Consider the following 26567-nt stretch of genomic DNA (forward strand, 5'->3'; position numbering starts at 1 on the left):
TGCGACGTAAAAGGAAAGTGAAAATTCTAAAACGTCGCATATTTTTAGACGATCGCGAGATTCTCTCGAGTAATATAAAGTAATATAAATTTGTGGATATTATCTTAATCGTTCGTACTCGGGCGATTATCACGATACAGTACGCTTTACGGTGAAACCTTTTGAAACCAAGAATTTTCCTTCGTTTCTTTCTCCTCGCCATTTAAAAAGAATTACAATTAAAAAGCTCCGTGTCATTTTGCGGGTTAAAATACAAATCAGAGACAATCCAAGTCAACGCGTCTAATTATTAATTAACGATACAGTGGAAATAGGAATAATATAATTATTACGGTAAAAAATATATGTACATATTTATATATGTTTGAACGGCATTTTATTATTTTACAAAAATTATACTGATATATAACAGAGATACCTGTTATAGAAGATTTCTTAAGAAAGGCAAATCGAGTTGAATGTACAAAATAATTACGATATAAACGACGCGTAGAAAGATTCACATTCACAGCTGCACACACGCACGCGTTGAGGCAATTTATTTCTTCTTTTTCGACTCAGAAGTTTGCTTTTTTACACAAGGTTTACATCCAAATATACGGTTCTTCAGTTTTTTAACCAGGAAAACGGCGATATAGAAAACAACCACCAGACAGACGATTATGAAACCGTAAATGTCGATCAGATTCTGTTGCCACCAGTTAAGATGGATAGCCGGTGATTGCAGAGCGAATCCGTTTCTAGCAACGTACTCGACCCAATAGATAGCGGTGTCTATGGCGCTTATGGGTCTGTCTTTGAATAGCTTTGATATTGTTTGCATGCTCGATCTGAAAATTCGTGAATCGAAGGTATTAGAACAAAATGACGTAGGGAAACGTGATATTTTTGGCGGAGAACAGCGGTGAAAGAAGGAGAATCGCAAGGTGGATGTTGCTGGGAAAGTTGGCTGCGAATGTTGGGAAAAATTTAAGGGAGATATACCCTGTGATCCTAAATTTATAAATTCGTGGTAAGAATAGAAGTGAGAAGATCCTACGCTGTATATGGCTGGAAGTAAAACAAAGATGAAGAACCTGGAAATTACTTTGGAAGCTTCGTTTTTATCACATCAATTTTCAAGATTTAATTGTTTAGCATCGATGTAATTTTTGAGAATTTCATTTCTCGAAGCGACATATTTCGGTAAACCGATTAATCGCAAGAACTGTCATTTTCCCGACGAAATCTACAAAGTAATGCCATGAAAATTAATATTTCTCTATATTTTCCAATTTCACTTCCGAGTGACTCAAACGATAAAATTACGCTAACAGGGGATAATTGTGGTAAGAAGAGAAACTGTAAAATTGTAATAGTCGAAGATAATAAGACGAGGGAACAATGGGTAAAACAAAATGGCACGACGAGCCATAAATTGGCAACGATGAGAGGTAATTATTGCAAAGGAAGGAACTACAAAATAGACAGTAAAAAGGGGGTAGTTACGGCAAGAGGAAGAAAAGTAGAAGCAAATGGCGAGCTAAAACGTAGAACTGCAATAGCGACGCATAGTTACGGGGAAAAAATTCTTAAGAGTTAGGAGAAGATAATAATAAAAGGTTACAAACGACGAGGAAACAGACGAAAATGGTGTACGCAAAGTAGGAAGATATGTAAGAAAGAGGTGTTGCATAGTAAAAAATATGGAAATGGAAAGGACGGAAGGAAGAAGTGAGAAACGTATAGGAAGTTAGATGGAAATAAATAAGACGCTGAGAAATTAGGATATGTGCGTGTAGTTATGTAAATTTAAAGTTTGAACAGCTGTGAATTTGCGAATCCCGCGTCTTCTAACTTGGGAAAGTCTCTGGAACCGGTGTTTGCGTGTATGAAGTTTCAAAATTGAGAAAGTTTAGCGTGAAGTTCGGTAACTGCTGGAATTTTCAAAAATAAATTCTGCAGTCGTGCAAATAACTAAGAACAAAAGCATTAGATGTGTATACAAAAATGCTGAAATACCAGAGAACGATATAACGAAATTACAGTAAAATTATTCGATTAATTGAAAATTAATTAAGAAACTCATGTTAAAATCGATTAAGATCGATCGAATGTTATTAAAAGTATAGGATAAATTCAAAAACAGTGTCATAAAGTTAGTAAGAATTTTTTAGTCCATATTGCCCAACGTTAGATATATTAAAATACTTAGCTCTTTATACGATCGAAATTAAAGAAATCCATATTTAAAAAAATCGATAAAAAATAGTCCAACGTTATTAGAAATATGCAGAAGAATATGGAAATAAATTGACAACTTTTCTTCGGTATACGGTCATTTTGTGTTCAAACTTGTTAACGTCGCTCTCTAATCACGTTCTACATTACAAGTATAGTAAACATTCGAAATTACTAATAAAAGCACGCGTACTTACCTATACGTTTCATCGTGCAAGATCGTATCAATCGCATTGTAAAGGTTTTCCTCTGTGACATTCTCCACAGAGCCAAGGTTCACGGCAATATTTTTACTAGCTGCGTTTCTCAAATTCGTGATCTGATCACCGAACAGAGGAATTCCAATCATGGGGATGCCAAAGTAGATCGCTTCTAGCGTACCCATTAAACCTCCATGAGTTATGAACGCCTTTACATTTTTGTGCTCTGAAATTGAAGAAAACAAGATGTTTTTCTCTTCTCGCCTAATTATCGTGTATCGCGTTCTTACGCCAATTTCCAAAATCAAGAAATATATATGAGCGATCTTTAAAATGATTGCAAATAATGGTTTAAAATATGGCGATTTTTTCGATGCTTTTTCGAAAATATCGTCCACGAAATTGATGATTATCAACTCCTTCGCGATGATGCCATCGATAGGTAATCAGGTTCGATCCAAATGTCTATTTTTATATGACAAAATAAAATTAGTCGCGTAACGATAGCAGGAAATTTTACACTCAAAGTATTTTAATTAAATTTATGATATCACCGAATTTGATCAAAATTTTTATTTCCATACGATATAATAATCGAACGTTTTTGGCGCGCGAGTCGATGCAATTTTCGTTAATAAGGAAAAAACACAACGCGAATACACGAAGATAAAAATGTCATAGGCGACATACATATATACATGTATCTTACTATTTCACGCGTGCGTGTGTGCGTTAACAAACGATTATTCGATATTTGCGAGCGTATAGGTATATACGATGTTTATACTAAAGGAATGAAAAATATACTAAAAGAATAAAAAATTAAATTTATTAAATTACTCACTGAATACAGTCGCTTGAGGGAACCAGGATTGTATCATCACGTTCTTTGGCAATCCAGGTAACAGATTCTTCTTTTGCGCCACTTTCATGAGTACTCGAACAGGTGCGATTCTCTCGAAAACTTTGTAGAAAGTTTCAAGAAAAGGTTTAGGAAACGTCTCGATCCTCACCATCGATCCAAACGTGAAGAATATGCAACCGTGTGTACTTTCGTCTAGCCATTTCTTCAGCTCCTGTTGGTTCAAGATAAATGTATAAAGATGTACTTTCTTTCGGCGCGGATTGCGAAGAATTTTTCACTTTTTCACAGGCTCATAAAAGTATTCGAATATCCGTAGACGTCTTTTATGAATATACTATGCGTGTCTTTCGAAACATTTCGATTGTCACTATGAGATTATGGCATTATGTGAAGCCAATCTGGAAATACGCGTGAAAATTACAGTATAAGTATATGGTGTTCCACAGAGACCTCAAAAGTAGATTTGCACTTCAAATATCTGTTATATTAATAAACTTCGATATTCAGTATTGCCATACTAATTTGAAGCTTTTTATACGCTTAAGATTCGAATGTATACGAATTTTTTATTAATTACACGTTTGCAATAAATATCTTGTATTTTCTATATACATTTTCGTATTGGTTTCAAATTTTATCGATATAATCGTGCCACTCGTGTTTCGTTACAATGCCAATGAAATTTCAAGATATCTTTTATATCGTAGAATATTCACATAAAACTTTTCTATGGTAATCCTTCGTCGGTGTACATACGAGTCGTCATATTGAAATAATTTGATCTCATTAACAAAAGAAAAATTAGTAGCCAATTGGTGATGAATTAAAGAGTAATTAAGCATCGTGAACGAAGAAATAATAATTTTTGTGTAGCGAATTGATTACTAGTTGCGTGCCTACCGGACACGAAGTCCTTTTTAGAACTTCGAATGCATTATGGTAATTACACGTTGCATCATAATCTTGGTCAATCATCTTAATAGTACCCCGAGATTATTACACTTTGGACAAGGTACTTTGTCGTTGTACTTTAATTTCTCTGTTTTTCTCTTCCGTGTCTGGTGGAAAGCTTCGGTCAAACACATTTTACGAAAGATTATAGCTGCAAAGTTTTTAAATTTGGCGTATCTCTAATCTCTTGGATTGTAATCTTCGGTACTCGCTCGATAATATTTTAATATCGAGAGCAGTTGACACGATTTTCTATTTTGCCAAATTCCATGTCTCTGGCCAATATAATACATAAAATAATAATTATTAATAATTACTGTGCCAAAGATATTAAACACTCCGCCACACTAAGCCCAATCACTGGTTATCATAAGTCAAACGTTCGATATATATTTCGATAAAGATAAAAATCGGGGAAAGTAAATTCAGTATGTAAATGTAAATGTAAAAATACTTTTTGCATCCTCGAGAATCTACTTTTCCCTACAATATTTTCAATACCTTTACCGCACTATATGAATATCTGTTAAATCAACTAATCGAAATATTTTTCAAGAGAAATGTTCGTGAGGTAGGAATTTCAGGATGGGATTTCGTTTGCATCGCCAACGATTCAATTTTTCTAAAATATTCCTTAAAAGGGCTTTCTATCTTTTTTGTTTTTAGTTAGGGCAAAAAGAAAAAAATAAATAGAAAAAGATGCCATGTGTCACTCACCGGTGTCAACGGATCCGAATTTTCATTAATGTGTAATCCACCGACCTCGATGACCCCAGTTGTCATCGGCCTGACTCCGTTTATGCTATGATGCGAATTGACCAAGATAGCCGCTAAATCTTGATAAAGTTCCGGGATGCTAGCGTCTATATTAAAGAACTTTTTCACATAAACAGCCTGCTGGTCCAGATAGTAGTTCATCTGCCATGATATTAGGTTCGTTAGGAAAGTATTCTGTAGCCTCTCCCAAAAAGTCATTCGCTGGCTGTACGACGAGAATAAGCCAGGCATGTAGGATGGATTAGCCGGATTTCCTGTCAAGGTGCTGAGCCATTCATGAAAGGTCGAGGTGATGATACCAATCACGGGTTTGTTTAGGTGACGGCCGAACGCCAAGTAACATGGTGCGGCGAACAGCTGGAAAAAATATACGGAATCGCTTCAGTCTTCCCAATTGTCGAGTAATTAGTTGCATAAGTATTTCGACACTTAAACATAAACCTGCGCTTGCAAATATAAACGATATAGTTGAAATGAAATTCTTTAAAATACGTTGATCAACACCGGTTTGATCATCAGTTTTCTATTCTACACTTTTGCTGTTGATTAATTAGTACCATTCAGTCCAGTACGTTCAAGTATACTTGATAAATTTTCAAACTCGATTTTACTCGAAAACTAAACCTTAAATGATAACATTTTATCTCATATTTTGTTTTTATTTTTTTATGAGATCACCTCGTGACCGCTTGTACGTGCTATTCGAACACACCCTGTATCTGTGAAAAAGAATGTATACGAATTTTTTATTAATTTGTTCTGAATGTTGACCTTGACAACATCTCAACATCGTTGAAATCAACGAGGTCGTTCATTTTGTAAACTTTTACCGTTTCGAGAAACCATATACACTGTTGTTTCAAAACTGCTTGGATAGTTGCTCGGCTTTGACAAAGTGAATTATTCCGTGCGATGAACGTCTGACTCACGAACGATTTACATCGGAGATCGAACGATCGGTCGGCTACTGCGTTTTCGTTGAGGACCGAAGATGATCCGCTAATGGAAAACCGGTTGGATCGTTTTTGGAACTTGATGCCGTGGAAAGTCGTTCGAAGTTACTTTGTGGAAATTTGCTTAGCCATATTGAATAGTTTGGAAACGAATCGATGATTCGAATAGGTTTTGCGAAAGTTTCGCTTCGCGAGAGTATTTTCAACTATTTCACTCGATAGTCTGTCTGTTTTTTACAGGTCAGCCTGTCTTCGTGTATTCTATTTCCAAATTATCGTCTAACTTTGACGATAGCTATGGTTAAAAGGATGATAATCGACGCAAAAAATTCAGAAAAACGATGATGTTACTGTAAGAAGGTTACTCAATATTAAACGAAAAGAAATAATTTTATTCAGTCGTATATCTGTAAACATTTATAGATAAACGAATATCACTATAAGAGATAATACGATTCTGTAAGTAAATGATACGCTATATTAGAAATGTAAGTAACACTTACGCTTGAAGATGCTAAACTTAAACGACGTTATATCACGCGTGATATTAATTACCATGCTGTTGGCGAAACGACGATTTATAAACACTACGAGGAACTAGAATAAGACATCAGTGTCGCGTGTTTGTTCTTTCAACCGTCTTTACTTATGATATTCTATTACAAAACATTTTAATTGATCTGGATTATATACTATGTTGTTATAAATGGGAATATTGCCTACACTAACAAGATAATAAGTGAGAACCACTTTGTCGCGTAATAATATTTCCGGCTCGCGTACACATTAAGCGAACAGAAATAAGAGAAAAATATAATTTAAAAGAAAAAAAAACGCAGATGCAAGAAAAATTAACAAAAATAATATTTCAATTCCTCGCAGTTTTCACTCAAACTTTCTGCTATAATTTAAGAAATAAAACTATCGATGAGGTGAACTATCGTGCTTCAAAAATAAAATATCATCATTATTATCTAAAACACACCTCTGTTATGACAAGGTCGTACCGATCCTTAGACCTCCTTATAACGTCTTGCAATTCCTTATGCGACAATAATTCGCAAATCGAAGTTCCTGCCACCTCTATTAGGTGCTCTATATTCATGCGTCCAAAGCGTGTTATATTTTCCATGTTTATGTTATTTACCACCGCCGTTAAGGTTCCATCCAAAGAAATTTGCTTATAATTCGGCGGTGGATTCTTCATAGGGAAATGGGTAACAATATCCACTTGATGACCACGTTCCGCAAGGCTCGTCATCAGTCGTTCCGCCATCATCCAATGACTTTTTCCATTGAGCGGAAACAAGCCAAGAATTCGTAGGCCATTGCACCAACCACACGCGAATATCATGAGAAATATCGGTAGTAAGAGTCTCATCGTGACGGCAAACAAGTTTACACGTTTCTTCCTCTCAAATTTTTCTTCTTCGTTCACCACCCAATGACTCGATGAAATTCTTCGAGTATTCTTCGTCCTCCAACCGCTGATATCTTCTTTGAATTATTTTGAAATTATTTCGAAATTACGATATCGGGATTCTAGGACACGTTTGATTTAACATCGAAGATTTATTTATTTTATTATAAGTTTTTCATTTGAGATGTAAGCATATCGAACTTTGACGACGAAGCACTTTTTCGAGGGAGCATTTCTTGCTCCGCGATTCACTCGATGTTGAATGACAGAGCTCGAGTGTCGCTACGCATTAATACGCAGTGTTGTAATCGCATATACTACTATCATGGGAGATTGCGTATACGAATAATTGAATTGTGGTTATTTCAATAGCGACGAGATAACACGTGACGTTGCCAGAATGATGAATATCGAGAGAAAGATTTTCTTCGGGTCGCTTTGCGATTAGATAGTGTCTTAACAGACGGATGATGAAATAATTAGAGAATTTGGTTACTCGTTGCAATGTGCTTACTCACGTCCGTGTATTTATGTATTTCTATATGTATGTATTTTAAGTCTCTGATCAAAAGAGTGCAGCTAGTCAGAACCGAGAATAAGTTAATCACTTTCCTGTACTTATGCACGTAAAATAGCTACACGCGATGATTAAGAATAGAAATAGTTGGTATCTGTAGCAAATTCGCATCGAACGTTTGCGAATGATAAATATTATTGTATGAACGCGTGTAAATAAATAAAAAAAAAGTTGCTCCGAGATATTGATTTTACTTAGAAATCACTTAGTTAGAAGATGTTTGTCGTAGAACGTACGTCGAATTCCGATTTATGAATAAAAACATTAGCGATGTTTTTTTAACAGCTTATTGAATTTGTTGTTGAATTAATAGGACTATTCAAATTGCAAGGTAACCAATTAATTTGCTTAAGATATTAGCGCACGTTCATGATCAATGTTTTTAAAAGATACAATGACACGTATACGTGCATGTGTACAATATATATACGTGTAATTGTCTTCAAACGAGATTTTAAAGGCTACGATGAATATGTATACGTTTAGATCAACAAGCACGTTTTGATAAGAACTATTGTGAATAGATATGTATTAATATTTATCAAGAATATTTATTATTCATTAAGGGCATCGTTATTAATACGAATAGAGTTAATTATCGGAGTTTAGTAGCCACATGTATAGAAATTATTCTTCTGACGATAACAAAACACAGTTACGTGTCTTCTCCAACCTTTAATGAGTTTCTTCCAGACAAAGTTAACGACGCGAATCGTCATTTAAACTTGAAGTATGATTACAATAAAATCACTTTTCGTTTTCGATATTACAATCGCTTACGAATAAATAATACACGATAAGATAATAAATAAATTAATAAAATAACCAAGTTAACCTCCTGCGGTTCAGAATCACTTATCAAACGAATTTACTCATTGACAAACACGAGATTTTTAACGTTGTTCGATCACGTTTATCGTTGCTCAAATAAAAGACTACAAAATGTCGCGAAGGAAACATTCTCGTCGCTGCATCTGTGAAAAACAGCGGCGAACTGATGTTAGAAGAGATCGTGAAATCTATTTATGAAGAAGCGGCAGAGATGATCAAACCAGATGGCTACGACAGTTAGTTGTTTTAGATTGAAACATTTTAAAACTCTACATAACGCGAAGCAAGCTTATAGTTGCATAAAAACGCAATTTCTGTCGGAATTGGACAATTTAAAGAAGCAAGATCTTCCATAAAAGAATTTTCTAAAATCGTTAAAAATATTTCTGGCTACACAAATATTTGCATTAGTATTTTAATAATACGCTTAGCTTGTACTTTCTGCCATGTCATGTGTAAGATAACATGAAATGCAAGATATTGTACAGTACCGCGCAGATAATATTTGTACTCGGTTGGAAATACGAATTTATGTAACCATCAAACGATGGTTCTAGAACAGATGGAATTCGACAGAAACAATAATCTATCAGAAACCGGTTTCTTCCGTATTTCTAAGTCTCTACACTAGCTCTCTACGAATATTCTCTACAGGATGTTGGACATATACGACAGAAACTTTAAACGAAAAAGTTGCGAAACGATTAGACGAAGTAGCTTTGTAGAATTATAAATAAAGTATTTCCTTGATCATTGTCTTGCAATTATTTTTCTCAAAGATAGTTTTACAGATAAATGACAAACAGTTTAGAAGCGTACTCTAATTGGAACAGTTTGAAGTATCAATCAATAGAAAGAACATTCTTTTCATATTGCGCAAGAGATTCTATTATTTAGTACGGTTCGTGGTTCTCGATATCGAAAGATATTTGAAAAAGTTTTTTTCGTAGATTATATGCCATGTTTGATAAGATATTTCATAGATCATGTGCAGTTTCAATTCTACCACGTTGATCCGGTAGACTCTATATATTTATTTTCATATAATTGCTATGTACACGATTCCAGTCGTCTCTCGTTCAAATTGTCATGTTTTGTTTGGTTGTGAAAGCGTTCCACTTTCACGTTTCATCGTTGATGAATCTTTCCTCTTCGTCGAATCTTCCTGTTGTTTCTAACGGTCTTCGTACCGCGGTATCAGTGCATGTTGTTTAACATCAGCGTAATACAAATGCCGCTGAGTTACCAATGTTATTAATAGATCCTACTGTATGTCGTACTATCGACAAGTTGTTATCTCTGTAAAACGTATCTGTCAGGATGTAATCTGTCAATTGCAGATTTTCCCCATGAAAAGATAACTTACGAACGCATAAACAACCTGATATTTATCGCTGCAGTTAATTGTGTAAATGCTTATAAGATAAATAATTCTTTTTTATCGCTTTGTCGTAATCGAACCTTCGTTAATCTGTTATCAGTGCTGTTTACCCGAACGGTTATTGATTCGAGATATAAATTTACAATGCACTCACGAATGATGGTCGATTTCTATAGAAAAAGTTTCATTTAGAAGAATATACAGGGTTTTAAAAAAACAAGGTAATTAATGGATTTATCGTTTTGACCAAGAAGAGTAGAGAAAAGAAAAGGTGTAATCGATATAGATATTAAGAGCAATCGTTTCGATGTAAAATCAACTTTGATTATTTATCAACGTAAACGTTGGATGTTACATTTAACTCAAATTTTGCGATTTTGCAGTTGTATCAACGTAAACGTGAAACGACGAATGAAATATTCGTGTTGTCGACTACAACGGTTCCAATAATGATAATGCATGCTGAATAACGATCAGCTGGTTTTGCAATCTAAAACGTAGCTAATCAATTTCACGGCCGAATTATAATCGAATTGAGTGTGTACCTGGAATCATCGAACTTCGTCGGCATTAACACGTTTTCAAACGTTCGCGTGACAATTATGTTAACTAAACATTATGCATTGCAAATTAATTCAATTCTGATATATTGGACATGACACCAATAGGTGAAAGGTAAATTTGTAAAGATATATAAATATCTATAAATCGTCATTTTAATAATTTTTTACGTATTTTTTATTTCAGTGGCTGGATATTTGTTTCTCGGTAAAATAACGGCAGTTCGGAAATTTGGTCGGTGCGATAATGTTAACACTCGTTCTGATAAAGTTCTGATAAAAGCATAGGGAAAGAATTGTATCGCAGAGGCAAGGTAGAACAAAAATTTCGAAAACAGTTACGACTATTAATTTATTTCATTCTCCTACGAAATACGAATCGAATTAAATAATTGAAACGATTTGTAATTACGTGTATCGTAATTTGCTTTACGTAAAACTTCCTCATTGTACTCTCGAGCGATTATAAATTAGATTGTCTTTGAAGTTGCTTCCCTTGAATAATGTGACGAATTAAAGTGTATTAAGAATCTCATGATTTCATGAGGATCTTTTCGTAATCTGTTAATTAAAAGGGACGTAAAGTATGCCGTTGAATGTTTATAGATAAAGAAGTACAAGATCAGCGTATGATAAGCAACATTTTTAATAGTATCACGATCTGTTTAGTTTTATCAATTTTATCGATGAATGAATATTATTGTAGAAAATAATACTATTTTGTAAATAAGTGTATACTATTTTAGAAGATAATTGAAATTGCAAGGTGTATTTTTCAAGGTGTTAAAATTAAGTCATGTTATATTACATTCGACACTGTTGTTTATTATGCTAATCACGAAACGACTGACCATTCATGAACGCTAGAACGGACTAGAATGAGACTAAATTGCACAGAATAAGATAATAATCGAAAACTACTTTTTTGCGACTTACCGCCAATTTACTGCCAATTTTCGTGCTGTTATTTCTATCTCGGCTATTGAGAAAGACAAAATAAAAAGTCTCTATTTTCTTACGAAAAGTAGTTCGATAAAAATAACATAAAAAAAAAAGAAGAATAGGCAAATAAAATAAACAGAAGCGAATAAGTAAATAGAAAAGAATAAAATAAATAAAATCTGTATTCCTGCAATTTCGAATCAAATTCGTTTCTTTTCAATGCTTTTCGATATTCGATACAATTCAACAAACATACCGAAAGACGAAAGATCTTGTCTCAAAATAAAATGTTATAATCATTAAAACATACCTCTGTTATGACGATATCGTAATGGTCTTTAGGTTTCTTTATAACGTTTTGCAGCTCTTCATGTTCAAATAACCTGCAAAGATTTTTTCCTGCTACGTTTGTAATGAATTCCAGATCGATCTTTCTTATGCGTGTTATGTTGATCGCGTGCAAGTTATTTACCGGTGACTGTATTGTTCCTTGTAGAGAAATTTGCTTATAATTCGACGGTGGATTCTTCATAGGGAAATGAGAAACGACATCCACTTGATGGCCCCGTTCCGCAAGGCTTGTCATCAGTCGTTCCGCCATCACCCAATGACTTTTTCCATGGAGTGGAAACAAGCCAAGAATTCGTAGGCCATTGCACCAACCACACGCGAATATCATGAGAAATATCGGTAGTAAGAGTCTCATCGTGACGGCAAACAAGTTTACACGTTTCTTCCTTTCAAATTTTTAATTTTTCTTCTTCGTTCACCACCCAATGGCTCGATGAAATTCTTCGAGTATTCTTTGTCTTCCAACCGCTGATATCTTCTTCGGATTATCTTTAAATTATTTCGAAATTACGATACCGGGATTCTACAACACGTTTGATTTAACATCGAAGATTTATTTATATTATTATAAGTTTCTCATTTGAGACGTAAATATATTGAACTTTGACGACGAAGCACTTTTTCGAGAGAGCTGCAGAATCATTTCTTACTCTGCGACTGACTCAGTGATGAATGATATTCTACGATATCTATACTGGTATACTGGTATCGCTTATATAGTATATCACTGGCGTGTTGCTCTCTGATCTTATACATATGCAGGCAATGGAGTCATAGCACTTTCAGTGTTAGTAAGATAATATGTAACTGTTCCAGAATGTTAACGGGTTTTCGAGTTTCACTTAGGACGAGATGAACGACGAAAGATCGAGGATGACTCGCGGATTTTATCATTCTTGCACGAATTGCTTACTCACGGTCGTGTATGTACTTTTACAAATAGATGTTGCGAGTTACGTAAGCATAATTGCAATACACGTGGTTCTAGCGAAGCTTACATTGTGTTATATCAAATCTTTTTAATGATAAGTGTTATCGTACATCAAAAGCTTCAATTATCGTTCAGATAACGATATGGAACTTGTATTTTCGTCCAGTCGCGGGGAGACGGTCGCGTTGTAGCGCGTCAACGGGAGTCGTAAATTCCCGTTACGATTGCACGAATCGACACCACGAGCAGGGCGATCCCCTTATTTCTTTTGGGAGAATAGGGGGTGATTGGGTTGGAATATAACTGGACTTCACAGTTATATAATATATGTACATTTATTTACACTGGATTACAATAATTATAACGTGAACCGAACGTGTTTGAATTCGTCGTGTCGGAAAGCACCGTGATGGACCCGAAGGTTGATCGATTTGATAGATAGGGCACCGAAAACTTGACTGAATGAGTTATGTTAGAACTTGACTGCCCGATGAGTGAAAGGATAGAGAACTTGACTGCCCGAGGGATGTTAGAACAGTGATTGATCCGTCTCGTACTATTTAGGAAGAAAGCTCGATGTGGGTGTATCCTTGTTGAACTAAGAACGCGTATTCATAGTTCACACTTTTTGGTAGAAAAGTGAGGGTAACGATCCGCGATGCCCATTGGTTCTAGCCAATGTTAAGAAACAAAATACAAGGAGAAAGTCTCCTGCATATGTGGCTCCTGGGTGCCCTTGTTCCTGGGGAAAAACCAGCTATTTCGCTGGGCACATCTGCTTTCTCCGTAATCAGTAAGAGCGTGCAAGAGACCGAAGGACTGTTTAAGGGACCACCCATAAACCGAAGATGTTCAAAGGAATGCAGCTTTATAGCTAACATATGTGGTCTATGGTGGTTCCTTGGTCTATTGCGGGTCAGTGTGACGATGAGCAGGCTTCGGCGGCCTGACCGTGAAGGACGTCGCACGGACCATTTCGCGCTACGTAACAGAACTTAAATATCGAAATATAATATCTCACGTATGTTACGTGTAAATATACGTTAACACATCTAACAGATAATTATTATGATTATATCTTGTCTATAGATAAATAGATGGACGATTATGTTGCAATAAGCTGTTATGTCTGAGTTTCATGTCTAAGTTTCGCCTTTACAATTTTCATGTCTCAGTTTCGCGTTTCACGTCGCATGTTCCTAATGATTCCGACAAAACCAAGAGACCTGCCACTTTCCCATACACGATAGTGCCACTGTTAATCAACAAAAGTGAAAGGAACAAAGCAATCTTCGAAACCCGTACACAAGAATCATTCATCCATTTAGCCATTCGTGGACCGAAAATTCATTCATCCTCTCTCTTCATTTTCAGATTTTTGTACCGGATATTTGCCATTATGTTCCAGTCTCATGTATATATAGACTCGATATTACTGCCCGATCGACCAAGACTTTCTCTTGAAAATAGCACACTGTCATTCGAACGTACCCCGTTTCACGGATCAGCCTTCTCGAGACATTTTTTCCGGTTGATTCGCGAGCAACGACGTTTCCCAAGACCAACGTCATTTCCGAACCATCTGTTTGCCGATCAATGGATTCACATTGGAGAACGCGATTCACAGCTTCCACGTCGACTTCATCGTGCGGTAGAACCTCGATTCAAATGTGATTTGTGGCTTCACGCGCTGGGATTTACGGCAATAACTAACTGCCGCGGATAGTCACTCGACGGTTTTCGAGTTACTCGGCTCACCTACCAATCGCAATCGTGTTTTGTTTCGTACGAGAGAGATTCGCTTGATTCTAGTGCATTTATGAGATTTTCAGTCAGCTGTATAGTGCTCAATTATGGAGAAACTGAGGATCGGATAATACCAGAGAATAAAATGATCGAGGTGACGAGTATCGAGTCTTTCATTTTTCCAATTAGGTATTTAGTTTCATCGTAACAAATTGCATTGATAATTTTTAATCTTAAAATTAAGTAACCTGATAATATCAGGGAATGAAATAATCGAAGTGGTTAGTATCGATCTTTCATTTTTTCAATTAGGTATTTAGTTTCATCGTAACAAATTACATTGATAATTTTTAATCTTGGAATTAAGTAACCTGATAATACCAGGGAATGAAGTGATCGAAGTGGTTAGTATCGGTCTTTCATTTTTTCGATTAGGTATTTAGTTTCATCGTAACAAATTGCATTGATAATTTTTAATCTTGGAATTAAGTAACTTGATGTAATTCCTTTTAAATCAACCAGGATCAAACGATATCAGTTAAGAGCTGAGTGTAATTCTAACGGGAAATAATTGTTAAATATGAGCTTAAATTTATTTAATATTATGTATTTGCTTTATAAAATAGTTCTCGTCGTAGTCAAATAAACTATCATCTTATAATACCAACAAACGAAAAGATGATCGATAAGGTGTAATAGTATTCTGATGATCTTCCGCATCTTCGTCGTACAATTCGTTGATAACAATTACGCGTTAATCTACTTTACGTTATTTTCCGAAGGTATCGTTGATTGATATTTTATAGCAATTACCTCGTGACATCTGACAGTATAATCATACTCCCATAAACGAGAATATCAATAAGTAAGGTTCGTTGTCAAGAAGTTCTTCACGCGTGTTGGCGTTATTACGGTTTTGAAAATTTGAAATTACGAAAGAACGAGGAAGAACAACTTGCTTCGTTTCATTTGCACTTTTTCTGAAAAACTCGGGGATCAGTAAATAAAATGCCTCGCTGACGCTTAATTGTACATAGCGCGTCTCGATATTTAGTTGACAGTGTGTAAACAGGAAAATTCCAGCGGATAAAAGCGTGGTGACTAGGGACACGTATCATCGATAAAAATATCTATTTTCGAAATTTCCAGGCTGACGTTGCTTTTCCGAGCGTACTCTTTCATAACGTCGAAAATTCTGAGAGGCAAAAATGCATTTGACACAAACTGTCAGCATCTAGAGGCAAGCGCATTTGCAACGATTAAACGCGAAACAATCATTGAACATTTTGTTTCAGTAAATCAGTATAAACGATATATCATGAAATTCTTTCTCTCCACGAGTTACAAAGTATTTTTCGATTTCCAAAATATTACACCACGTTCTATATGATTTTGGAATAGAAGAAAATATCGCTTTACATGTGCTCGTTCGTTCTTTGTTTTATGCTCGACAATTTTAAGTGTACATTGGTGAGCAACAGAAGAAACATAATAACATAATTTTAAAATGATTAATTTCATAACTCTATTTACTACTTAATCATTATTTTTACTATTAAAAGTATCTGATTGTCTTGAAAGATAAAAACTGGAATATGTAAACATGTACATGCTTCCTTTTCTTTATAATTTTTCTCATAGGACTTTCTTTTAGTCAATTTACGTTACTGTAAGAATATAACAATAATAATACTAATAACAGGCTTTCGCTTATTGTGACCTTAACTCGTCGAATACAGAGACCTCCCTTATTTTTCACGCTAATGTTCTAATCATCTTTAGGTCTATTCAGTTAAGCAGCAGTAAACATACATCGTGTACATATTTTTTGTATTTTTTCATTATTCATATATATATATACGAGTCGACTGTTTGCCACTCGATATTTTGTCTTGGTCAGTTCGTATGGAATGAATTAATTCACAATTTAATTACACTTACAGATTTTTCTAAGTAATAATATATCTGCGTTGATACATTTTTATAAAATGAAAAAGAATTTATCTAGTATCGTTAAAACTGCAAGCAAACGATGATACGACTACGTTGGTATATTATATATAAATACAATTCGATTAATTAAATTATTGTTTTGATAAAAAAAATTTGTCTTTTAATAGGGAGACGAGATAAAAGGTCGAGTTCAACTGATCGTGGAACCGGCAACAACTAATTACAAAAAATACGATTACAAGGCGTGTTACATGAACAATTCACTACGAAATCCTATCTCTCCACCAAAACAATCTTCTATGTACTACATCTATTCGAATTTTTTTTTTTTTTTTTGTCAAAAATGATATATATAGTAGGAAAAATATTTTTATTTTTAAAATATATTTGTATTTTAACGACTTCGTTGAGGAGAAACGAGACAAGATTTCACGTCATCAACGTAATAAAAGTAAAAAAAAAAAAAAAGGAAAAGAAAAGTATTTAAGAAATTTTCTTCTTGCGTAACTCGTTGGAATCCGAGCTACGAGTTAAATTAAACAAGAACTGAATCGCGGTCATTATAATATAGAGAGCGGCGATAGTCGCAATCAGAATAAACGTTATAACGTCCACTAATTCCACTTGCCACCATGTCAAGTCCATGGCCGGTGATCTGAGCGCGTTTGCACCGTTTCTGATGATGTATTCGACCCAGTAAATCGCGGTGTCCGCCGCACTTAACGGACGATCCACGAATTTTTTCGAAAGCTCCTTCGCCGTGTCCCTGAAACGCGTACAGACACTTGATGAACTTTGTAGACAGGCAATTAAACTCGTCACGATATCATGGCTCACGGTTACTCGGCATTTTCTTAGCTCGTGACGCACAATAACTTGTGCCATAAATATAATACTAAATGACGAAAGATTTTCTTTGATATAGGGATAAAATAGTTCAAAAATATAATAGTAAGATAAAAAGAGAAAATACTTTTTATAGAAAAAATGCGATTATAGTCTGTCGAATTGTTTGCCAAATTTAGCGGAACATAGAAGAATTAAAATAGGAGCAACGAATGAACGCGATTAGGTGACTTATGTACGCGTTTGGGGAAAAATTAGAAAAAGGAAACATACCGATATTTTGGATCGTTCAAAATGCTATTCAAGGCGTGATCCATTTTCTCCTCGGTCAGAGTGTCAATTTTTAATCCTATTGCAATATTGAGCCGGACGTAGTTGTCGATATTGACAAATTGATCAGCAAACAACGGTATACCGATCAGAGGGACACCGTATTGAATTGCCTCCTGGGTACCCATAAGACCACCATGGGTGATGAATGCCTTCACATTCTTGTGTTCTTGAAAAAAGAAAACAAATATCTTGTTAGAACGAAGATTGAAGCGATGATTAAAAGGAAGCTTCGTAATCTTTGCTTGATCTCTCTAAAGTTTATTACTTATGGAATTATAATAATAGAAACTTAAATGAAATAAACGAAAATACGTGACCGACTGGTTAACTACGTTATTTAATGTTTGGTAGTAGAAATACATGGAAGATGGAATATCAAGAGTATGGAAGATTGAATATTATTTCATTATTAAAAATAAGATAGCACCATTTGAGTCGATATATTTCTGTCATCGAAAATTGAATTTTCTGCATTCAAATTGCAGATGATGGAATGTTGTACGGACACTTGATTTTTAAATTTTAAAGGACGCTATTAACTTTCTAATCGATTAAAACTTTTATCAGAAAATCTAGTTCAATCGTCTATCGTGTTACGCAAATTTTTATCGCTGATGATTATCAATGAATAATGAATAAGCTGATAGGATGTTATATACTTAACAGAAGGAAATGAGAGGAAAAAGAAGAAATCTTTGACGCGTGTATCTTATTTACATCGAATCAAATACGCTATAAAATAATCTTTCGATTCTATAAAATTTTAATAACGTTAGAATATAAATGTGTTGCATGAAAAATGCGTGTGTGAATAATCGACGAGTAGAATTGAAAATAGAAACGATATTTTGTCTAGTCGCAACGTTGCTTCGAGCTTGAATATTTAACGATCAATTTTAATATCGAATATATTCATTCGTAATTCTGTTTCTACGTAAAATAATCTTTCAATCCTACAAATATCTTTTGCCGAAGTGAAAAATGAACGAATTAAAATTCCTGCAGAACTTTAATAGACTTTACCTTAATAGACTTTTATCCTTAACGGGTCTTATCCTTAATGGACCTTACAAATCTTATCTGTCTAAGTACCTTCCTTCTCTCAGTTTCTAACACGTTCAGCGATGATTACTTACTGAGAACTTTGATTTGTGGTACCCATGGTAAGACATGAACGTTCTTCGGCAGACCAGGCGGAAGTTCGTCCGATTTTGCGATTTTCATCAAAACACGGACAGGTGATATTTTACTCATAGAGTTGTAGAAGATGTTAAGGATTTTCATTGGGAAGGATTCGATCTTCACCATCGAGCCAAACGAGAAATAAACGAATCCATGTGTGCTCTCGTTCATCCATTTCTCTAGACTCTGAAAATAATTTTCCCGTTACAATATCTCGAATGTTGTTATATCTCGTGATGTTTCAAACGAAAATGTTAATTCGTATGAAACACGATCGATAATTGCCGCCATACAACATCTACGTTGATTGCTATCAAACTTTACAAACATTGCTGAAAACTACGTTTCATTCTTTCATTTTACAGAGCGTATAACTATCATCATTGCTATTCTAACGATACGATTGTTTTTAAATATATAGCCATGTTGCAAAAAGGTAAACGAATTTGTGAATTTAAATCACCAAAAATTCTCCGTGACAATTGATTCTAATATTCTAGCCAATAGAAAAAAGAAAGACACCAAAAAATTTTAATTTATAATGCATTAATTCAAATAGCATCAAATTATACAGTATACGAATTAATTACATATTAGATATACTACATTTAAATTTCTAATATTCAATAAAAATTTAAGTGCAATCAAAATTGCATGAACCCAATAAATTTTAATTCAAATAGCATCAAATTATACAGTATACGAATTGATTACATATTAGATATACTACATTTAAATTTCTAATATTCAATAAAAATTTAAGTGCAATTAAAATTGTATGAACCTAATAAATTTTAATTCAAATAGCATCAAATTATACAGTATAAGAATTGATTACATATTAGATATACTACATTTAAATTTCTAATATTCAATAAAAATTTAAATGCAATCAAAATTGCATGAACCCAATAAATTTTAATTCAAATAGCATCAAATTATACAGTATACGAATTGATTACATATTAGATATACTACATTTAAATTTCTAATATTCAATAAAAATTTAAGTGCAATTAAAATTGTATGACCCCAATAAAATTTAATTCATACAGTACTTGAATTGAATTGATTTGGATAAGCGAGTCTCTTTCAAAATTCTTTATGTAACTAAATTTAAAAAAATTTGTTCCTACATCTTCCGATTCTCAAGATACTCTACAAAATATAGTTACGATCTTTCGATCACTATCTTTATTTATAAGATAAGAAAGTTACTATTTGTTAAATATTTTTCTCTGTAATCTAGCGAGTTCTCGTATCAGCCGTGAAAGGATTTACAACGCAACAGGTAAATAGAAGAAGATTCGTACACCGAATCTATCTATATATCCAAAATATCATATGTATTAACCGGACATAAAGAGAAAGACAAAAGTAAAGAAATAAAATTACGTGGGGTAATTCGACTTCGTCGTCATTTATGTGCAATCCTCCGACCTCGATGTACGCAGGAGTAGTGTGCTTGATTCCATTTATCGAAATATGCGAGTTACCGAGGATTATAGATATCTTCTTCTCCACTTCTTCGATATCGGGCGCGTCGGGACTAACGTATTTCCTTAGAATATCCGTCTGTTTTGCGGTTAATGTTTTGAACGTCCATTTCGTATAAATGGTGTTCACAAAATTGTACATTCTCTGCCAGAAGTTCATATTCTGTGGGTAGGCGACTAGATTGCTTGGCGCGAACGCCAAATTGTCCGGATTCGCTATGCAGTCGTACGTCCATGGATAAAGAGTAGCGGAGCTCGCTCCTATCACTGGCACCTTTAAGATATCACCAAATATCGCGAAACACGGCGAGCCGAATATCTGAAACAGGTTGAATAAACGGGTGGCATTTATTTCCATGGAATTTTTACAATTGAAATTTACAATTTTCCTTTTTTTCGATCTTTTCGAAAATGTTTGATGGTTAGAAAGAATCGAAGAAAGATGAAATTACACAGGGTGCTAGTTTGGATGCTCTAAACGAATCTTCATCCAATTGAATCTTTATTCTGATAAAGGTGTTGAAACAAGAGTTTAAGTAAATCAACGCGGAATTATTAGCTTCGCATAAAGGTGTTTAATATCGTATCTAAGTTTTCCATTTAAGGAGAATTTAAAAAGAGATTGGATATTACTCGTAAAAGTAACATCACTTCTGAAAGCAATATCCAGTCTCAAGTATTTTATTCTATTTTATTCTATTTTATTCTATTCAACTATTTCATTCTATTTTATTCTGTATTTTTTCGATGATCTTGTTTTTCTATATGAAAAGTAACGAGAGTTCGAAACATGGAGCAATTCGTGCAGTTATAAAAAACAACAGATATCTTATTACAATATTTCTTATATAACTATTTACGACATTTCTAGGACATGAATTTAGCGTAGCCATGACTTTTCATCTTCTAATCGAACCAACATTTGTTATGATTACTCAACTATCGGGAAGGAAAAAAAATTTCTCCTCAACTGGAAAACAAAATATAGTTTACGTCTGAAAAATTACAATCAGATTACGTCACAATAGAAAAACGGAAGAAAAAGGACGATATTTTATCAAGAAATGACTAAGCATCAAGTAGCACTTGTAACAAGTGGCATTTATTGTTACTAAATGATGACTGCTGTAGATAAACACGGATGAGTGAAAATGACTTTACATAAAGTTGCTGCACTAAAGTCACTACGTAATAGAAGTTATCTAATCATACTTATCTGTTATAGTTCGTTTCCTAAGAATGTTACAATTTCTTTGAAAACATTGTATCTAAAAAGTGAACTGTGTATGTAAAAAGTGTGTATCTAAAAGTAAGCTATGGCAAGTATACTCGTCAAAAACAGCTAACTGGTCAACGATGGAAAGTAACAACTATTTATGTAAAGATTTCCGATATTCTGAAATATTATTTATAGTGTAAATTCGCTTTCGTTGGAATTTTCATACTACACAAAAGTAAATTTATCTGTTCGTCCGATTTGCAGAAAGGAAATTAATTAATTAAGGAAAATAATTAATTTAGATCTGTCTGATCTAAATTATCAAGAGGAAATGGCAATTTAAAAAGTATTTTTTAAACAGATGTAATTATACTAACCTGACGTATAACTTAAAATATCTTGAGAATATATATATACTTATCATAAAATAATTTATCGGTTCTTAATTTAATTTAATTAAGATACGATTTAAGTAAACAATCTTCTAATTATATCTTGTAATCGGCAATGACGACAATGCATTTTGAAATATCGAATTGTCAAGATATCGCAATGATGGCCTAACTAATAGACTATTGCCTCGAAGATTTAATGCCTAAAGTATATTGGCGAGCAATAAACTGATGGAAAGGGGTGCGGACGAAGGATATTGCTTTCAGGGAATAATTGTAAGTTGAAGGAAGAACGAACAGGCCGGTTAGTGGTGATTTTGATAGCGTTTCCTTATAACGAGATAACGAGTCAAATTGTAGGTCCACTTTGTGCAATAGGTCTTCATCGACTAATTCTACTTGCAATTTACGAACGACACTTTACACTGGAATACCAAATAACCACGAGATCTCTTACTCACATTATAACTATGTGTAACAAATCCTCTATTTTTATTTATATAAATTATTAATTAGTAGAATATTTATGCGATTCTATCTTTATTTTCTTATTTATTTTTTCTCCTCTTTCTATGCGTTTTTTCATTTTATAATTATCGTCGGATTCAGCAATCTACCGTTACAATGTAACAATTGGTTCCTACACATATTACTTTTGACAAATTTTTGTTTTAATATAAAGATGTAATTTATTTATTTGCCACGGACAAATAAATCAAGTGTGCATTTCATAAATGAACGCGAAATGCGATCGATTTAATTTCCACTGAAATTCTAGTACGTAAATTATCTAATAGCTCTTCCTCATCCGTATATATTCTGAAACTTTTGGGAACAACCATGATTGCTTAATGATTCGTAAATATTAATTGCGATATATATTGCAATTGAAATCGTTACGTTTCGAACTGCCGAGATCTATATAATAGAGATCTGTATAATTGTATGCGATATATGACGTAAATGAAAATTACATAACAACAAATCTGCATACTCCTTTTATGTCCGATTCTAATTTTACATAATATTTTAATTATGAATGCGATATGTTCTACGTATCGTAACCAGGAGGCATTTCTTTTATCAAAAATATATCCTTTGAAAGTTATAATCACGAATGAAGTAAAGTCCTTGGCAAATAATACAAAACTTTATGCGCTGCGTAATACGCGCGAACTAAAAATAACATTTATATTTTATTCGCGTGCGTTGTATATGTGTTTGGCATTCGGTTGATTTCAATATATTTCTAAACGCTATAATCTAGAATAACTTAGATGATTTATTTTATTTCATCTCTTTCTAGCGAGTTTTTTCACCAACTTTCTTCTTGTAGTTGAAATTTCTTGTCAAAGAACCTTCGTCTTTATTTCAAGAGCTTACTATTGAATTATCTTATCCTAATAAATTACCGAGCACTCGAAAAATTAAGAAAATTTGCAATTTCAAACTTGCATATTTCAAAAGTATATCTCTTAAAAAAAGTAAGTAATATAGCAAAAGTGTATCCTTTAGCATCGTTAATAATGCTAGTAACAGAATTACCCTTTACCTTTTGTCTTTTATTACATTTCACGAAATTTCGATATTTCGATAAATTATATCGAATTCTATTTTATTTTATACATTTTAACTATATTCAGTGGTCGGATGAAATTGAAGATCACAGGAAAACAGACAGAAGATCTCATAGCGGAACAATTTTTAAATCTCCTAAGCTGTCGATCGATCCGAACTGTTACGAACATAATTTTCTTCTTCGCTATTAGAACTAACTACACGGCTAAATCTGCTACAATTTTGAAATATCTGCAGAAACGGAACCATCGATGAAGCGATCCATTTTCTAAGATAAGAATTTCATTATTTCTGCGAATAAAATGATATCATTGAAAGAGGACCTTTCTCACGCGATATTTTATTATAATTCATACCTCTATTATGACCGCGTCGTAAGGTGGATCGTTAGGCGGGTTTCGTATAAGTTGCTGCATCTGTGAGTGGTTCAAAAATTCACAAATATCGTTTCCTCCTACAGTAGCCACGGCTTGAACAAGCGAGGTCGCAAAGAATATCTCTATTTCCTCGTAAGTCATATTGTTCATGAATTGTCTCTTTGTCGGTAGCACGATTAAGTCGTTGTAATTCGGATACGGCTTCTTTAAAGGGAACGTACTAATCACATCGACTTGATGTCCTCTCCTAGCCAGAATCTTCATTAATTCTTCGAACATCATAAAGTGACTCTTTCCATTGAAGGGAAACAGGCCTAATATTCGATATCCGTGACATATCGATAATATCGTGCAAAATAACAGCACTGACAACAGCTTCATTTTGCCAACTCTTTCTGAGAGACTCACTTCACTTGCAAATTGTTCAATTAGTTAATAACAGAAGCTGACTTAGTTTACCGTGAGTCGTGCAACTGAATTTTTACGAAGCTTCAAAATACAGAAAATAATAATTTTGAACTTTGAATTTTTAACAGATTTTGTTGGAACCACGGTAATTTATGAAGCTTCTACGAGTTAGCCTTTATAAAGACTCGAAATACGAAAACGACAAGAGACGAGTCAATTTTTCACGGATCACGCTGGCGCGTCAACTTGATCTTGCGATTGACATGGTTTAATTCATAATTGACATCATCATCGTACACTTCACAATAAAATAGCCACTGTTTTGAAAAATATTTCGCTGGTCGTAGAAAGATTGCAATCCAGTTCACTGGTTCTCGAAGGGAGCAACTTTATATCGTTGACCGTCGATTGTAGCACCCAGAGAACGTCGATCGATATAAAACGTTAATAGATTATGAGCTATCGATCATCGAGCTCTGTTATTACATAATCAATTATCTGTATGATTCGAAGCATCAGAGATAAATTCGATCCTCCAATCGCCGATTTCTCTCACAATCTAAATTCCAATTGTTGTTTACATATATCGTTTCCTTTTAAAAATCAACTACCGAGTGGAATTTCATCGATTATGCTTATTCTAGAGCGCGCATCTTCTTTCCGCGCTGTTGATCACGTTCTGTGCGGATCATCAGCCAACTATGTACTCGAGTTGGATGATCATGACAAACTGTCTAAGTTACAAATGATCACATTGCACTCGCTCCGGCCAGATTGCTTGCAAAATTTTCTTGAGCAAAGTTCGTGTTTTCGGCCTCTTTGAATTATCTGACGAGGATGAAACTCAGTTTCATATACGCCGCTTCGATATTGTGTTTGTATTGTAATCTTCCAGGGTCAAGGAAACTCGCACATATACGTAGGAAAAACTTGAAACAGAGCCATTGTAAAGAGCAGCTCGGTCGCCAATAAGTTATGTCACTCGTGACGATACTGACTGCATATTGCACATGATGAAGTTTGATGCATCAATATAGAAAATTGTATAGATTATTAGGTTAAAAGTATTGAATCGTTGTGAATCAAAATTATATATATATATATAAATATCGTGTTGCTCATAGATACAAGTTACAACAAACTGTTGATAAGTTTGTCATTGGAGTTTGTCATTGGAGCTTGTCATTGTATTTTAAATGAGCTATTATAGAACCGCGTAACTCGATGACTATTCGTTTCCCTTGTTACTCTAAATGAAACGAATAAAATTTGCTACTTTAATTATTTCGATCTTTTTATTCTGCTGAGTAGGAAAATTGCATTTTGTTCACGGATAAATTTGCAGTTTCTTGAAAATTCGTAATAATTTGATTAGCATCTTGATTGGGAACTTTGCAAGAGTATAATTAGAGTTTAGGAAGATTTGCGCTAGAAAATGGAAGAATAATTCGAAGATCGATCGATTTCTTTCAAGTTTTCCTTTTGAATTAAGGAAACAGCGCAAAAGTGTTATTATAAGTTTCTCGATAATTATCGATAATTAACGCTGTAATTTGAAAAATTATCTAGAACAAGGGAAATTCAAATTAAAAAATGAAGAACTATTTCAAAATGCACTATACATTTATATATATGTGTGTATTACTATTATTTTTACCTGTTATTACCACTTTTGTAGATTTACACAACTGCTAATAATTGTCAGCTATTAGTTTAATTTTGCGGCCAATGAAAAACGCAAGAAATGTACAAAATGGTAGAAAGGGAGGCTCAGAAATTTTAATGCAGACGGTATTTTATAAATGACGGAAAATGGTCTTGATCAGTCTTGAAAATCAAACAACGATAAGTCTCGAAAGAAAAACAACGATAAGTTTCGAAAGGAAAACAACGAAAGAAAAGACTAACGCTTTTTAAATACTAAACAATTTTTCGTTTTGATTGAAGCACATGATCCGCTCGCTCTATCATCTAATTTATTATATATAAGAATAATGAATTATCCTACTCTTATCGTTTCTTTTTTATTTACAAAAGTTTTTTTCCATTTTCCCCCTTCTTTTTTCCCACACAGTTAC

The 26567-nt window shown here is 33.9% G+C and overlaps 3 protein-coding genes across 11 annotated transcripts in view; 1 reads left to right on the forward strand and 2 right to left on the reverse strand.

Moving 5' to 3' along the window:
• Dh31-r (Diuretic hormone 31 Receptor) overlaps window positions 1–26567 on the forward strand; it is a 165914-nt gene that overhangs the window by 58032 nt on the left and 81315 nt on the right. The gene's annotated exons all lie outside the window — the stretch shown is intronic.
• Window positions 341–12942, reverse strand: LOC139994255 (UDP-glucosyltransferase 2). 3 transcript variants are annotated; one of them, XM_072016714.1, is made up of 6 exons: window positions 8799–8957; window positions 6952–7460; window positions 4954–5370; window positions 3265–3496; window positions 2418–2646; window positions 341–830 (listed from the first exon to the last, which is right to left on the reverse strand). In XM_072016714.1, the coding sequence occupies exons 2-6, from the start codon at window positions 7345–7347 to the stop codon at window positions 539–541; spliced, it is 1566 nt and encodes a 521-aa protein (XP_071872815.1). In that variant the 5' UTR covers window positions 7348–7460; window positions 8799–8957; the 3' UTR covers window positions 341–538. The 3 variants fall into 3 exon arrangements, with proteins under 3 accessions (XP_071872815.1, XP_071872814.1, XP_071872816.1); XM_072016713.1 differs by lacking the exon at window positions 8799–8957 and adding an exon at window positions 8637–8697; XM_072016715.1 differs by lacking the exons at window positions 6952–7460; window positions 8799–8957 and adding an exon at window positions 11988–12942.
• On the reverse strand, window positions 14757–25207 carry LOC139994259 (UDP-glucosyltransferase 2). Its single transcript, XM_072016719.1, has 5 exons — window positions 24061–25207; window positions 20415–20834; window positions 18974–19205; window positions 17778–18003; window positions 14757–17424 (listed from the first exon to the last, which is right to left on the reverse strand). Exons 1-5 carry the CDS (start codon window positions 24460–24462, stop codon window positions 17142–17144), a joined length of 1563 nt encoding a protein of 520 aa, XP_071872820.1. The 5' UTR covers window positions 24463–25207; the 3' UTR covers window positions 14757–17141.

Source organism: Bombus fervidus, chromosome 14 (assembly GCF_041682495.2).
Source record: "Bombus fervidus isolate BK054 chromosome 14, iyBomFerv1, whole genome shotgun sequence".
NCBI classification, from domain to species: domain Eukaryota; kingdom Metazoa; phylum Arthropoda; class Insecta; order Hymenoptera; family Apidae; genus Bombus; species Bombus fervidus.